Genomic DNA, 15,485 nt, shown 5'->3' on the forward strand with positions numbered 1-15,485 from the left:
GGCTATCAGCATTATGCTAAGTGAAATAAGCCAGTCAATGAAGGAAAAATACCACATGATCTCACTCATTCATGGATAATAAAGACCATTACAAACTTTTGAACAATAATAGATACAGAGTCAGAGCTGCCTCAAACTGATTGTCAAACTGCAGTGGGAAGGCCAGGGAGGGTTGGGGGGGCAGGAGGGAGGGGGGTAAGAGATCAACCGAAGGACTTGTATGCATACATATAAGCATAACTAATGGACATAAGACACTGGGGGGTAAGGGAGGGCAGGGGATTGTCAAGGGCGGGGGGGTGGAGGACACATATGTAATACCCTTTGTAATACTTTTAGCAATAAAAAAAAAAAGAAGTATCAGTGATGAGAGAAAATCATTGATCAGCTACCTCCTGCACACCCCCTACTAGGAATTGTGCCCGCAACCCAAGCATGTGCCCTGCCTGGAATTGAACAGTGACCTCCTGGTTCATAGGTCAGCACTCAACCACTGAGCCACACTGGCAGCGCAAGAAAGTGTTTTTTTAAAAAAAGACACGTAAATGAAGGCCTAAGGAGGCAAAGAGGGAAAAGGTGCACAAGATGGGATTCAGACACATGCAAGATCTCTTGGATATCTAGAAGGAATGGGGTCAAAAGCAAAAAATGAAGGCTTGAAGCTTTTTAAAGGCAGATTACCCGTTTGAGATGGAAAAAGAAGTACACAGGGAAGACATTCAGATACAGGGCAGCAAATAAATGTGAAAGCATGGTCATTATCCATCTAGTTCTCTGCCCAAATGAAGAAGAAAGGAATGAAGGGAACTTTAAATAAGGTTTATAAGAATAATTCTTAATCTTTAGGAGAGGATTGTCAGGGTGTGTGGAAGGACTCCAGTATCATTTGAAAATGTTCCACATGTGATTCTGGATTCGGGTAATAATATCCTTCTTGCTCCCTTTGAGAAGCACTCATGTCAGCAGAGAATTAGCAAGCATGGATAAAAGAGTTTTTTAAGAGTTTAATTGAACTTTAGGTAAAATTTGTGGTGCTTTAGTCTGCATAGTAGCAATTATATGAGGGTGTTAATTCCTCCCTTCGTTCTCAAGGTGCTTGTTTAATAACAGATATTACCTTACTGATCTGTTTATGTGTGTGTTTTTTATCTACCTGATAAAAACAGAAAACATTCAAAACTATCAACTATACAAAAACTTCATGAAATCAATTTAATAGCTCACAACCAGTGTTTTTCTTTTTTAATAGACTGGAATAGACTAGAAAATATTGATGTGCACTGTTTGCAGTAAGAAGTATTTGTGGAATTTTTTAATATGTATGTATGTATCTGAGTTAGGTGGAAAATATATTTCTTAATGTGGATTGCAATTAGAACTGTTCAGAATCCACTGTAGGTTGTTTTGATAAATGAGAGTGGACATTATAAAGTCTCTTTCATCTCTTTGTAGAATTCATTAAGTTTAGTGACATATCAACTAAACACATATATGTATTTTGTGTTTATATTTAAAGATATATGTATATATTGTGTGTGTACTTTATTTTCTTATTAGGTGCAATGGATGAGCTTCATAGTCTGGATCCAAGAAGGCAAGAATTATTGGAAGCTAGATTTACAGGAGTTGCAACTGGGAGCACCGGGAGCACTGGGAGTTGCAGTGTGGGAGCTAAAGTGAGTGAAATTATAATCTGTATTTGACATTCTTTCCTTGTATTAAATGGTCTAAAATATATTTTATGCTTAACAGAAAAATATCCTATATAATAAAAGGCTAATATGCAAATTGTCCCCCTCAGGAGTTTGACCAACTGGGAGGTCGACCACTCACTATGATGTGTGCTGACCACCAGGGGGTGGCGTGGAATGAAGGAAGGCCCCGATTGGCCCTGATTGCCGGCCACACCTAGGGGCCCTACCCATGCATGAATTTTGTGCACCAGGCCTCTAGTTCCTTACTATAATTTTTATAATGTATAGAAAAAAATTCAGTGTTTATGAACCATATTTCTTATATAGCATATGTATCATCCAGCATATTAGGTTTCAGTGCTAAAAAGGAGTATCTTTCTCCTGTTACATAATTTTTACCTTTCTTATCCTTTCTTATCCTGTTTCTCTCTTGTCCCTATTATGCATATTCCTATCTGTACATTAATCCACTGCTTCTGACTACAGCAAAAAACTCAATAGTGTATCTTTTTGTTTTTCACTGATAGACATTAGGTTGTCTTCAACTCCCCACTGCCTCACACTGCAGTGAGTTTCTCGTACTTGCTCTCTTTTGGAGCTTTGTGAGTAGTTATTTAGGGTATATTCCCAAGAGCAGAACTGCTAGAACATAGGGTATGTGTAGACTTAGGTGGAGTAAATAGTACAAGACTACTATTCAGAACAGTTGTACAAAACCAGTTTGCACTTTCAGCAGAGTGGAGTGCATGAGTGTTTTTATATCCCCACATCTCATATTCACCAGCATCATCCAGGTTCATCATTCTTGGTAGTCTTATAGGTATGAAATAATGTCTCATTGTTTTCCTTATATCACCAGTTATTTTGAGCATTTTATTCTATTTAAAATAAAATTTATTTTTATTCTTTGGATGATCTCTAAGAAAGAATAAAAGTCTTGAAATAGCAATCTTTACAAATAGTTAGAACTGCTTGACAAAGAAGCTTGAAAACTAAAATTGGGTCTCGTGAATCCTGATGGTATTCTAAAAGTTAAATACTTCTTCCCCAACCCTGCTCCACAAAGATATTCTACAGTTTCTTCTATTTCTTTTATAGTTTTACTGTCATATTTGCTCTTTAGTCCATTTGGCCTCACCTTTTATATAATGTTGATAGGGATCCAGTTTTATTTTTTTCCATGTAGTGAACCAGTTTTATCAGTAACTAGAGGCCCAGTGCATGAAATTTGTGCATGGATGCAGTCCCTAGGCCTGGCTGGCGATCAAAGTGTGAGCGTCTGGCGTGGAAGGGCAGGCAGCCCTGCCCCCTGTTGCCGCCACTGATCACCATCTGCAGGGCGTTCGATGGGGGCTGGGGCCCCCGTCACCGCCTCTAGTCGCGTCTCTGTGGCGATTGGCAGGGTGATTGGGCTCCCATTTGCACCCTCCTTGGCCTGGCGCCACCCACTCACCTGCTCTACCATCCCGCTGCGGTCCTGCTCTTGTCAGGGCCCATCCGGGTTGGCAGCGCCTCCACTGCCGCCCACTGCCAGCACCGCGTTGCTGACACCCACCATGTTCTGCACCACCCCTTGTGGTCAGTGCATGTCATAGTGAGCGGTCGAACTCCTGGTCGAACAGTTTGCATATTAGGCTTTTTTTATATAGGATGCTTCTTAAATCATTTGTATTTTTCCACTGATTTGTGATGCCAACTTTATCATATATTAAGTTGCCATATATATATACCGATCTGTCTCTGAAATTTCTCTTATGTTCCAGTGCTCTGTCTGTTTTCTAGTACCAGTATCACATTACACACACACACACACAATCTTCTTTTGTAAAGTTGATTTAGTTATTATGGACCTTCATTTCTTCATAAAATTGAGCATCTCTTCATTTGCTTGTTAGCATTTAGGGATTCTTTTTCCATAATAGCTTACTTGTATCTTTTTCCTTAAATGATTTAAATGAAATTTTTATCTTGGATGCATTGAATTTATAGATTAGTTTGGGGAATACTGAATTTTTATAAGTTTAGCTTGTCCCATTTAAGTACATGAAATGTCTCCACATTTATTGTTTCTTCAGTGTAGTTCTTAGGAATTTTTGGCTAGTTTTGTGGATTTTTTGTCTAATTCCTGAATACTTTAAAGTTTTTGTGATTGAAGTATTTATTATTATATTTTGTAGTTAGTTATTGCTTCTCAAGAGGCTTTTGATTTTTATAGGTTGGTCTTTTTTTTATTTTTTTTGTATGTAACAGTCTTGCTGTTGTTTTTTCTAAAAATAAATAAATAAATAATGTTCCAAAAATGAGTTTTATTTCTTACACCGCAGTATATTTATTCCTTGTAGTGGTCATCAACTTCAGTACTTTGTCTTGTTCAAGAAAAATTTAATGTTTCTCCATTAACTGTAATGTTTGCTATAGGTTTTGTGTCTATTACCATGCCTAAATTAAAGGAGAACTTTTCTATTCCTGGTTAGTTAAGAGGTTTGTTTGTTTGTGTTTGTTTAAAAATCATAAATATTGTTGAACTATATGAAGGCCTTTTTTTGTTCTTGGTTGAAAGACATAAAATTTTTCTCTTATTATGTGAATTATATTGTTAGATTTTTTAAAAATGTTGAGCCTGTTTGCATTTTTAGGATAAACCCTACTAGGTTATGATACACTATTTTCAAAAGTATATTTATTGGACTTAATGCATGATTAACTATTTTATTTAGGACTAGAGGCCCAGTGCACAAGATTCGTGCACTGGTGGGGGAGGGGGTCCCTCTCAGCCCGACCTGCACCCTCTTGCAGTCCGGGACCCCTCGCTCCTTACTGCCTGCTTGCTCGCTGCTCCTTACTGCTCGGCTCATTGCTCCTTAGTGCTGCCTCAGAGGCGGGAGAAGCTCTCTCCACCACCGCTCTGTTTGCCATCTGTGAGCCCAGCTTCTGGCCAGGCGGCGCTCCCCCTGTGGGAGTGCACTGATAACCAGGGGGCAGCTCCTGCATTGAGCATCATAGCGACCTGTAGTTCCGCTGTTTGGTCTATTTGCATATTAGGCTTTTATTATATAGGATTTTTGTATGTATGCTTACAGAAGAAATAGATGTACAGACCTGAAGAGTTCAGTGAGTTTTGACAAATGTGTATACTTGAAGTAATCCACATCCCTCTCAAGATACAGAACATTGTCATTATCTTACCTTATCTGTTTTATAAATCAGTATCGCACTAGCCACATAAAATGAACTGCTTCCCCTTTCACTATTTTCATTTTTTTTTAACATCCTTATATGATAGGAAATATACAGTGGACGATGGGAGGCATTTACCTGTAAAATTATCTTGGCCTGGGATTTGTTGGGAGTGGAGGTCTTTTACTACCATTTAAAATTTCAAATACTATTTAGTTTACATACTAACCCATTTCATGTAAGCTTTTAAACCTATTAGTGTATAGTTATAATACTTTTTTTTTTAAACCTCCTTTGTTAATTCCTTTCTGTTTATTTTTTCATACTCCTTCTTGTATACATTCTTGTCAGAGCTCTGACTAATCTAATGACTCAAAGAAACAGATTTTGGTTTTAATCTGTTTCACTGGTTTTTTTCCACATTGCTTTTTGTCTTCATAGTTGTTACTTTGGGTTTTTCCTCTGTGGCTCTTCTTTCAGCAACTGCGTTAAATACATTAGCTTATTTACTTACATAGAGACATAATTTATAACAAATACATTTTAAGCATTCAGTTATGAGATCCCCCCATGTTTTTTATTAAAGTATAATTTACATGTAGTAAAATTAATCCTTTTTATTACATAATTCTGCTATAAGTTTTGACAAATATATACAATTGTATAACCCCACCACAAGAATATTTATAGCAACCTTATTCATAACAAGCAAAATTTGAAAACATCCAAATATCACTCTACAAATAGAGAACAAACTGGTATATCCATACAACAACAAAAAAGAATGATCTACTCAACGGCAACAACACAAATAAACCTCAATATGTAAGTCTTTTTGTGGCTCTATATTTTCATTTCTCTTGAGAGAATACTTAGGCATGGAGTAGGGTAGGAGTATGTTTTAATGTCGATTAGAAACAGATTTTTTCCAAAGTGTTTGTAAAGTTTTTTACTGTGATCAACAGTACATATAAGAATTTTAATTGTTCCACATCCTTACCAACATTCAGTGCTATGATTCTCATTTCAGCCATTCTAGTGGGTGTGAAATAATATCAGCTCAGTTATATTATTTAGATTTATATATTTCCTTTTTAAAATTTATTTTTATTGTTGAAACTATTACAGATGTCCCCCTTTTTCCCACTCCACTGACCCCCTTCCTCTCCCTAGGCCTTCCCCACACTATTGTCTGTCTGTCCATGGGCTGTGCATACATGCATGTAAGTTCATTAGTTAATCTCTTCCTGCTCTTCCCCCCTCCCCCTCTGAAATATGTCAGTCTGTTGCTTGCTTCAATGTCTCTGGATCTTTTTTGTTCATCATTTTATTTTGTTCATTAGATTCTACATATAAGTGAGATCATGTGACACTTGTCTTTTTCTGACTGGCTTATCTCGCTTAGCATAATACTCTCCAGGTCCTCTCCATGCTATCTCAAAGGATAAAAGATCTTTTTTTACAGCTGCGTAGTATTCCACTGTGTAAATTGAATTTTTAGATTTATATATTTCATAATTTTCTTTTTAACACAAGCGTTATTTTATGTGGGATATTTTGAGCTATTCATTTTTTATGGATTTCTAATTTGCACTACATTTAAAAAATACATAGTTTGTGTGATGTCAGTCCCTGAAAGATACCTTGTTTTATAAACAGTTCATATCTAATATCTTTTAATTCTCTTTGTTCAGACCTTAGATATTTTCCTATATTCTCAGCTTGGTCTGTCTGTTTCTGAGAGAGGTGTATTAAAATCTTTAGCTGTGATTATCGATTTATGTAGTTTTACTTCATGTATTTTAAGGCTATATATTTTTTACATGCATATATCTACTTATTGTGTTGTTTTCATGACTACCATTTTTTCAGATTTCAAGATTACATTCTTAGCTTTCTTTTGATATATTTTTGTCTTGGGTATTTGTTTTTCTATTTTATTTTTACTTTTTTTTTTTTTTAAGTGTGTTTCTTGTAGACAACATGTCTTTTTGAGTGAAGATGAGCTTTTTACCTCCTAAAGGGTGCGTTTGTCCATTACATTTATTATAATGTTATTTTTTAACTTAGTTGTGCCATTGTTTAATGCCTTTTATTTATACTTTTATTCCCTTCACTCCTTGCTTTCCATTGGATAAATGGAGTTTTTTCTGATGTTTTAAAGATACTTATTTTCTGTTTTTAGTATTATGATGACACGCTATACTCATTAACGTATTCCTTTTTTCTCAAAAACTGGTATGTATTCCTCCAGGGGTTTTTTCCCTCTTACCCCTTTCTTTACAATGTTTTATTTTGAAAAAAATTTATCTTCCAAAAGTATGTTACCACAGTAAATGAGAATCTAGGCTGTTGACAAGAAACATTACCCCAAAATGACAGAGATTGGAAATAACTGGAAAGAAAATATTTCAGGTAATCATAAAGAAAAAGAAAGTAGAATTAAATACAAATTTTAGATCAGTTTCTCCCCAACTCAGAATCTTCCAAAGACTTCCCATGATATTTAAAATAAAAATAAATGTCTTCATTGTGTCCTAACAAGACGTTCTGATCTAGTTCTAGACTAACTTCCCTATTTAATAACTGTCTCACGTCTGCACCCACACTGGTTTATTTGCCTGTTGCCTCCAACACACTTCTTCCTCACTTAATTAAAATTTCTGTTCAAATGTCACCTCTTCAGAGAGGCTTTCTCTAACCACTCTACATAAAATGATACCTGTATCACACTATCCTTTGCTCCACTTAATTTTTTAAAAATTACTGTTGGTTCCTTACATAATGCTAAATATTTATGTTTGTTTATGGTCTGTTTCCCTTCTCGTAATGTAAGTCCCATGAGCATTGGACTTAAGCCTTTTTTTCACAGCTATACCCCAGCATCGTCAACATTACTAATGCCCTCAATACTAGTAAATATTTTTGAATGCATGAATGAATATCAAAACATTTCTCAAAACCAAAAGCCTAAATGATACAAAGATTTTTTAAGGACTAAGAATTCACAGAGAAGATATGACAGTTATAAACTTCTATATGTCAAACAGTCCTAAAAACACATTGTGAATTTATTAAAGTACAGTTAGAGTGAGGGGTTTTGATATACTTCTCTTAGATTTTGGCTGTTCAAATATGTGTAAAAGATCAAGGCTATCCAGACAGTTTGCACAATATAATTTATAAGCTTGATTTGATAGAAATACATACATACACAATAGTCATTTCTCTTTATTCAAGAATTCTGTAATTGCAAATTTGCTAAAACTTATGTGTAACCTTAAAATCAGTTCTCCCATTGGTTTTGCTGGTCACTCAAGGGCCTGTACATGTGGAAAGTGGTGAAAGTTTTTACTTGAGGCTGAACAAAGTGACATTCTGCCTACATGTTTCAGCGCCCATGTTCTTTTCGCAGTTTACTTAGTGCCATGTTTTTCACATTTTTGTGCCTGTTATTGGTAGTTTCGCTGTTCAGAATAGCCCTAAGGGTAGTAATGCTGTACTGCTGTCTAGTGTTCTAAGCACAAACTGTGAAGTGCCTGAGGGAGAGAATACGAGATGATAAGCTTCATTTGGGCACGAGTTATAGTGAATTGACACTATGTATTAAAAAGGTGTCTTTAGCCCAGCCTTGGTGGCTCAGTAGTTCAGCATCAACCTATGAAACAGGAGGCCACGGTTTGATTCCCCGTCAGTGCACATGCTCTGTTGTGGGCTCGATCCCCCTGGGGCACATGCAGGAGGCAGCAGATCAGTGATTCTCTCTCATCATTGGTGTTTCTAGCTCTCCCTCTCTCTTCCTCTCTGAAATCAATAAAAGAAAAAAAATTTTAAGGTATCTTTAAACAACACACTTCTATATAAAACAAGGTATATATTGATTGGTTGAGGAAAATATTGAAGAAACTTACAGGAACCTAACAGTGTATTTTCCCTAGTGGTGATGATTCTGCATTTGCTAATTCATTGTTCATAGCTTATAACAAAAACTGGAGAGAGAACTTTTATTCCATCATATGCTCCTTCTTTAATCTTACCCTAAGCCGATCCTTGTGTTATGAGTTTGTGGCTCTGTTGTAGGATTACTGATAGGAAGTAAAGGTAAATATTATAAATTGTACTAATGTAAAGTTATTGTGTAGCTGTCATGTTGAGAGAAGGAGCTAAATGTAAAGATTTATTTTCTTGTTTTACATAATGAGTCACACACATTTTAAAGTGAAAGAAAAATGTACACAAGTATATTATTTAAATTTAAGGTAATGATTTGAAAAAAATACATAAATGCATATAACAGGAGGAAGGGGAAGCTGATACCAATGAAACTAAATTCTTCATCTGTCGTGGTAAGGTCAATGAAGGACTTATTGAACTGTAGTACATGGAGTGGAATACTCTGCACCTGTTTGAAAGACAGGAAGTTGCAAAGGAAAAAGGAATGAAGATCTATGTGTAGATTTGGAAATTTCTTCAAGATATAGTAAGAGAAAAGAAGGCAGTGCAGGACAGTCTACATAACATTATGTTTTGCTTAAGAAGGGAGGAACCAAAGAATGTATATTTAATTTGCTAGTGTAGACAATAGAGCCTCTTGAAAGGTAAGAAACAAACAGGAAGTAATCGCCTGTTTACATTGCCTATTCAAAAATTTAATTAACAATTTTTTTAAAGTAGTTGCCTCTTAATAGTGGGACTGATGTGGGAGGGAGAAATTTATATTTCTGTAATGAAATTTTTTCCATGTGCCTGTGTGTTGCTTTTATATTTTAACTAGAGGCCCGGTGCATGGATTCGTGCACCAGAGAGGTCCCTCGGCCTGGCCTGCGGGGATTGGACCGAAACCGGCTCTCCAATATCCCCCAAAGGGTCCCAGATTGCGAGGCCCCTCCTGCAGGCCCAGCCTCCAGGACCTGGACGCCCACCAGCTCTCTCCTCCCACCTTTCTGGGTCAGGGGTGCGGTGAAGCAGATTTGGGGCCGACAGTGCCCCAGCAGCAACCTAACCCAGGCTGATTCTGCGATTTCATAATTGGGTCACAAAAGGTACTAACTATAAAGGAAAATATTTGAGAAATGTAACTACATTTAAATGACACCAATATATGAGTGAAAAGGTAAGTCTTAGAGGATTTATACCCTGAATATGTAAAAAATTCCTACAAATCAAGAAGGAAGAGACACATAATCCATGGTCAGAGTTTCAAAAGCCACATTGCTCTACCAGGCCTGTAATGAAAATTAGTAGATCCATGTTCCATTCTTCCAGCCCTGCAATCATTCTTCACAGAGGCAGTTCTTCTCACCATCTAGCCTTTTATTATATTACATATCTTTTGTGTTACCTGTCTGTATTTCTAAATGAGATTATTATAGGTCTTTGTCTTTTTCATTTTTAGATTTATATTGACTTCCTATAGAAATTCACTTCCCTGACCTTATCTTAATTTATATATATTTCAATTTTTGGTTTGATCATTATTTCATTGTATATATTATTACTAGAGGCTCGATGCATGAAATTTGTGCAAGGGTAGGCCTTCGCAGCCTCCCACCCCCAGTTCCCCGTCCCAGCGATCGGGGCGTGCTGGCCAGGGGGAGGGACCAGAAGGTTGGCCAACAGGCCCCATCAGCAATTGGGGCAGCTCCTGCGTTGAGCACCTCCCCCTGGTAGTCAGTGCATGTCATAGCAACCAATCATTCTGTCATAACGGTCGCTTGCTTAGGCTTTTAGTTTCAGGTGTACAACATAATGATTCCATACTTATATATATTTCAAAATGATCACCATAAGTCTAGTAAACTTCTGTTACCATCCATAGTTAAAATAGTTTTTTCTTAATAATAAGAACTTTTAAAATTTACTATCTCATGAACTTTCAAATGTGCAGTGCAGTATTATTAACTATAGTCACCATGCCTGTACATTATAACTGGATGTTTGTATCTTTTGACCCCTTTCCCATCCCCCACGTCCTAACTCTGGCAACCACCAGTTTATTCTCTGTATCTATGAGCTCAGTTTTGTTTTTGGTTTTAGATTCTACATATAAGTGAGATCATGCAGTCTTTTTGTCTTTGTCTATCTCAGTGGTTCTCAACCTGTGGGTCTCGACCCCTTTGGGGGTCGAACGACCCTTTCACAGGGGTCGCCTAAGACCATCAGAAAACACATATATAATTACATATTGTTTTTGTGATTAATCACTATGCTTTAATTATGTTCAATTTGTAACAATGAAATTGGGGGTCACCACAACATGAGGAACTGTATTAACCCTTTGCAGTCCAATTTTATTTTTGGAATTCGAACAGTCTGGTCCAAATTAATTGACGGGATTGAATGTTGAACCGGTTTGCGGTGTCGACCTCAGCCTTGACGTTGGACCTGCTCCTAGGGCCTGGTCTGTCGAGTCAGCCTCCACGTTGGACCGAAAAGGGTTAAAGGGTCGCGGCATTAGGAAGGTTGAGAACCACTGCTCTATCTGATGTATTTCACTGAGCATAATGCTCTCAAGGTACATTCATGTTGTCACAGATGACAAGATTTTCTTCTTTTCAATGTCTGAATAACATTCCATTGTGTGTATACATATATACACCACATCATATTTTCTCTATCCATTCATGGGTACAGATTGCTTTCATGTCTTGGTTATTGTAAATAATGAATACAGGGGTGCACATATCTTTTCAAGCTAGTGTTTTTGTTTTCTTTGGATAAATACCCAGGAGTGAAATTGCTGGATCATATGGTAGTCCTAGTTTTAATTTTTTGAGGAACTCTGTACTGCTTTTCATAGTAGCTGCCCTAATTTATAATCCCACTAACAGTGCACAAATGTTTCCTTTTCTCTAATCCTTGTCAGTACTTATTATTTCTTGTTGTTGTTGTTGTTATTATTTCTTGTTGTTGTTGTTGTTGTGTGTGTGTGTGTTAGCCACTCTGACAGGTACGAAGCGATATCTCACTGTTGTCTTTGGTTTTCAGTAGTTTGCCTGTGATGTTACCTAGTATGGAACTTTCTTTTACATAAACCCTAGTGGTAACTACACCAAAAAAACTAGAATTGATGCCGAAACCGGTTTGGCTCAGTGGATAGAGCATCGGCCTGCGGACTGAAGGGTCCCAGGTTCGATTCCGGTCAAGGGCATGTACCTGGGTTGTGGGCACATCCCCAGTAGGAGATGTGCAGGAGGCAGCTGATCGATGTTTCTCTCTCATCGATGTTTCTGACTCTCTATCTCTCTCCCTTCCTCTCTGTAAAAAATCAATAAAATATATTTAAAAAAAAACACAAACAAACAAACAAAAAAAACTAGAATTGAGACACACGACAAAAAAGGAGGAAACAAAGGGAAAAAGTCATAGAATACCACCAAACTAAAATAACAGAAAAGGAACAATGAAAACACAGAGCTACGAGAAACAAAAGGTAAAATGGCTATAGGAAATCCTCATCTATCTAATAATAGAGGAATATGCAAATTAGCCAGGATGCCGTAACATCACAACTGAACAGCAGGAACCTGAGGCTGCATGATGCCTGGCCGGGGCCATTGACCTCAGGCCACGCCCCCCACCCTGGCTCTGGACCAGGAGACCTCAGGTTATGACCCCTGCCCGGCGGGGCTTGACGGGGAACCTCAGGCCACGCCACTGGCGCCGGTCCAGGGCACCTGAGGGTGCACCCCCTACTGGCAGTGCTTTTCAGGGTACCTGAGGCTGCACCCCCTGCCTGGAGGGGCTTGACAGGTAGGGCCAGCCCGGTCTGGGTCTCCTGCATTTTTGAAGCATGTACGGGTGGTGGGTGAGGACGACTCTAGGTCCCACGGGGCGCCCCAGACTCTGACAGGAGGGAGATTTAAATATACATTTTACTAATTTTCTTTCATCTCTGACACTTCTATTGTAGAGAAAGGGCAAGTAGCAACATTAAAATATTTCCTCTAATTCCCTTTTAATGTGCACGAATATATCAATAATTACCCTACATGTAAATGGGCTGAACTCACACACAAAAAAAGCAGAGTAGTGATTGGATGAAAAACAAAACCCAGTCTGGCAGGTATAGCTCAGTGGTTGACTGTTGACCAAAAATCTTACTACAGGAGGAGGTCACAGTTCAATTCCCAGTCAGGGCATATGCTCAGGTTGCTGGCTCAATCCCCAGTGTGGGGCATGCACGAGGCAGCTGATTGATGATTCTCTCTCACCATTGATGTTTCCATCTCTCTCTCTCCCTCTCCCTTTTTCTTTTAAATAAATTTTTTTTTAAAAGTTAACAAGAGATAGAATTGGATACTTCATAATAGTAATAATAATACATCAAGAAGATGTAACACTTATCAGCATTAAAATATATAAAGCAACTACTAACAGAACTAAAGGGAGAAACTAAGAGAAACACAATTATAGTGGGGGACCTAAATACCCCATTGACAGATATAGCTAGATCATTCAAACAGAAAATCAGTAAGGCCTTAAATGACACATTAGACCAAATGGATATAATCAGCATTTACAGAGCCTTTCATCCCAGAGCATCAGATTATATATTATTCTCTAGTGCACATGGACCCTTCTAAGGATAGACCATATGTTGGGACACAGAACTAGCCTCAACAAATTTAAGAAGAGTGATATCCTACTATATTCTCCAACTACAATTATTTGAAATTGGAAATTATCTGCAAAAAATAAAGCAGGAAAAACAGAGGCTCATTAAATGATGGGGTCAAAGAAGTTTTAAAAATGTCAAAAGATAAAGAGAGAAATGAGAATGACAGTATGACATCAAAACTTTTGGGATGCAGCAAAAGTGCTAATAAGATGGAAGTTTATATCATTACAGGCCTATCTCAAGAAACAAGAAATATCTCAAATAGACAACCTAATGTTTCACCTAAAAGAACTAGAAGAACAACAAATGAGACCCCAGTCAGTAGAAGGAAGGAATTATTAAAGTTAGAGCAGAATTAAACAAAATACAGGGTGTCCAAAAAAAAAAATGTATGCACACTTTTCAAAAAAAATTTTTGTTAATCCTCACCCAGGATATTTTTTCCATAGGTTTTCAGAGAGATTGGAAGGGGGGGGGGGGTGATAAGAGAGAGTGAAACATCAATCTGAGAGAGACACATTGATCAGTTGCCTCCTTCACGCACCCCAATGGGGCTGGGATAGAAACTGCAACCAGGTATGTGCCCTTGACTCTTCAGTGCTTGGCTGGTGCTCTAACCACTGCATCACACCAGCCAGGGCTACACACCTTTTTTTGATAGCTCAATTGATGTTTCTTTCTTTTCAGATTTAACCCATTGGAATTATTCAAAGTGTGTATACATTTGTGGCGGGGGGGGGGGGGGTGTCCTATAGTAGAAAACAAAAGTATAATAGAAAAATTAATGCAACAAGGTTGGTTCTTTGAGAAGATTAATAGGTATGATTTTCTTTGAACTTACTCTGCTTGGAGTTATCTGTGAGCTTTCTGAATCTGTAAATTAACACCTTCCATCAAATTTTGGATTTTCTGGCTATTCTTCAAATACTTTTTTCTGCTGCTTTTTCTTTACTTCTGTGATTCCAAATACATGCATAGCTTCCAACAACTACTTTCAGTAATTTTTCTCTCATCCTTTGGTCTTCAGTACTTTCTTCTCCATTCTGATGTCAAGCCCATCCAGTGATTTTTTTTTTTTTTAATTTTAGAGAATAAATTTCAGTATGGGTCACATTTTCTTGTCTATTTATATAAAAACCCTGGGTGTAAGGCATCACGACCGAGGCTCAACCAACCGGAAGGAAGTCAGTCCTGCAGGGGTTGCCTTGGAAACGGCTGTGCCCTCCCCAAGCTGTTTCCGGTAAGGGCGAGGTTTGAGGCAAGAACTGGCCCTCAGAGTGTGGATGCACTGAGTCCTGGGTCCTCTTAGCAACAGCTGCACCCTCCCTGAGCTGTTTCCAGTAAGGGCGAGGTTTGAGGCAGGAACCGGCTTTCGGAGCATGGAGGCACTGAGTCCTGGGTCACATTGCCAAGGGCTGCGCCCTCCCCGAGCTGTTTCCCGGGAGGGCGAGGTTTGAGGCAGGAACTGGCCCTCGGAGCGTGGAGGCATATCTTTATAAAGTTTTAATACATTATATTAGAGGTCGTGGTGGTAGTTTTACCCACAGCATCTACAGGAATTGCTGCAAATTTACTTCTTGGTGGAAGCACCTTTCATTCCCAATATAAATTACTGATTTCATTAAATGAAACTTCAATTTCTAGACTCGATATAAACAGTGAAGTTGCTAAAACTATTAAAAAGGCCCAACTTCTCATTATTAATGAATGCACCATGGCATCCAGTCATGCTATAAATGCCATAGACAGATTACTAAGAGAAATTATGAGTCTGAATGTTGTATTTGGTGGGAAAGTTCTCCTTCTTGGAGGGGATTTTTGACAATGTCTCAGTATTGTACCGCATGCTATGCCATCAGCCATAGTACAAACGAGTTTAAAGTACTGCAATGTTTGGGGATGTTTCAGAAAGTTGTCTCTTACAACAAATATGAGATCAGAGGATTCTGCTTATAGTGGATGGTTAGTAAAACTTGGAGATGGCAAACTTGATA

At 37.9% G+C, this 15,485-nt stretch overlaps 1 protein-coding gene across 2 annotated transcripts in view; it reads left to right on the forward strand.

Annotated features, from left to right (window-relative positions):
• TLK1 (tousled like kinase 1) overlaps positions 1-15,485 on the forward strand; it is a 154,345-nt gene that overhangs the window by 46,755 nt on the left and 92,105 nt on the right. For both annotated transcript variants that reach the window (XM_006083149.3, XM_023744986.1), the window contains exon 2: positions 1,558-1,676. In XM_006083149.3, coding sequence (XP_006083211.2) covers positions 1,563-1,676 — 114 coding nt within the window. In that variant the 5' untranslated portion in view covers positions 1,558-1,562. The remainder of the gene's footprint in view (positions 1-1,557; positions 1,677-15,485) is intronic.

The sequence above is a fragment of the Myotis lucifugus genome, unplaced genomic scaffold, assembly GCF_000147115.1.
Source record: "Myotis lucifugus unplaced genomic scaffold, Myoluc2.0 scaffold_5, whole genome shotgun sequence".
Classification (NCBI taxonomy): domain Eukaryota; kingdom Metazoa; phylum Chordata; class Mammalia; order Chiroptera; family Vespertilionidae; genus Myotis; species Myotis lucifugus.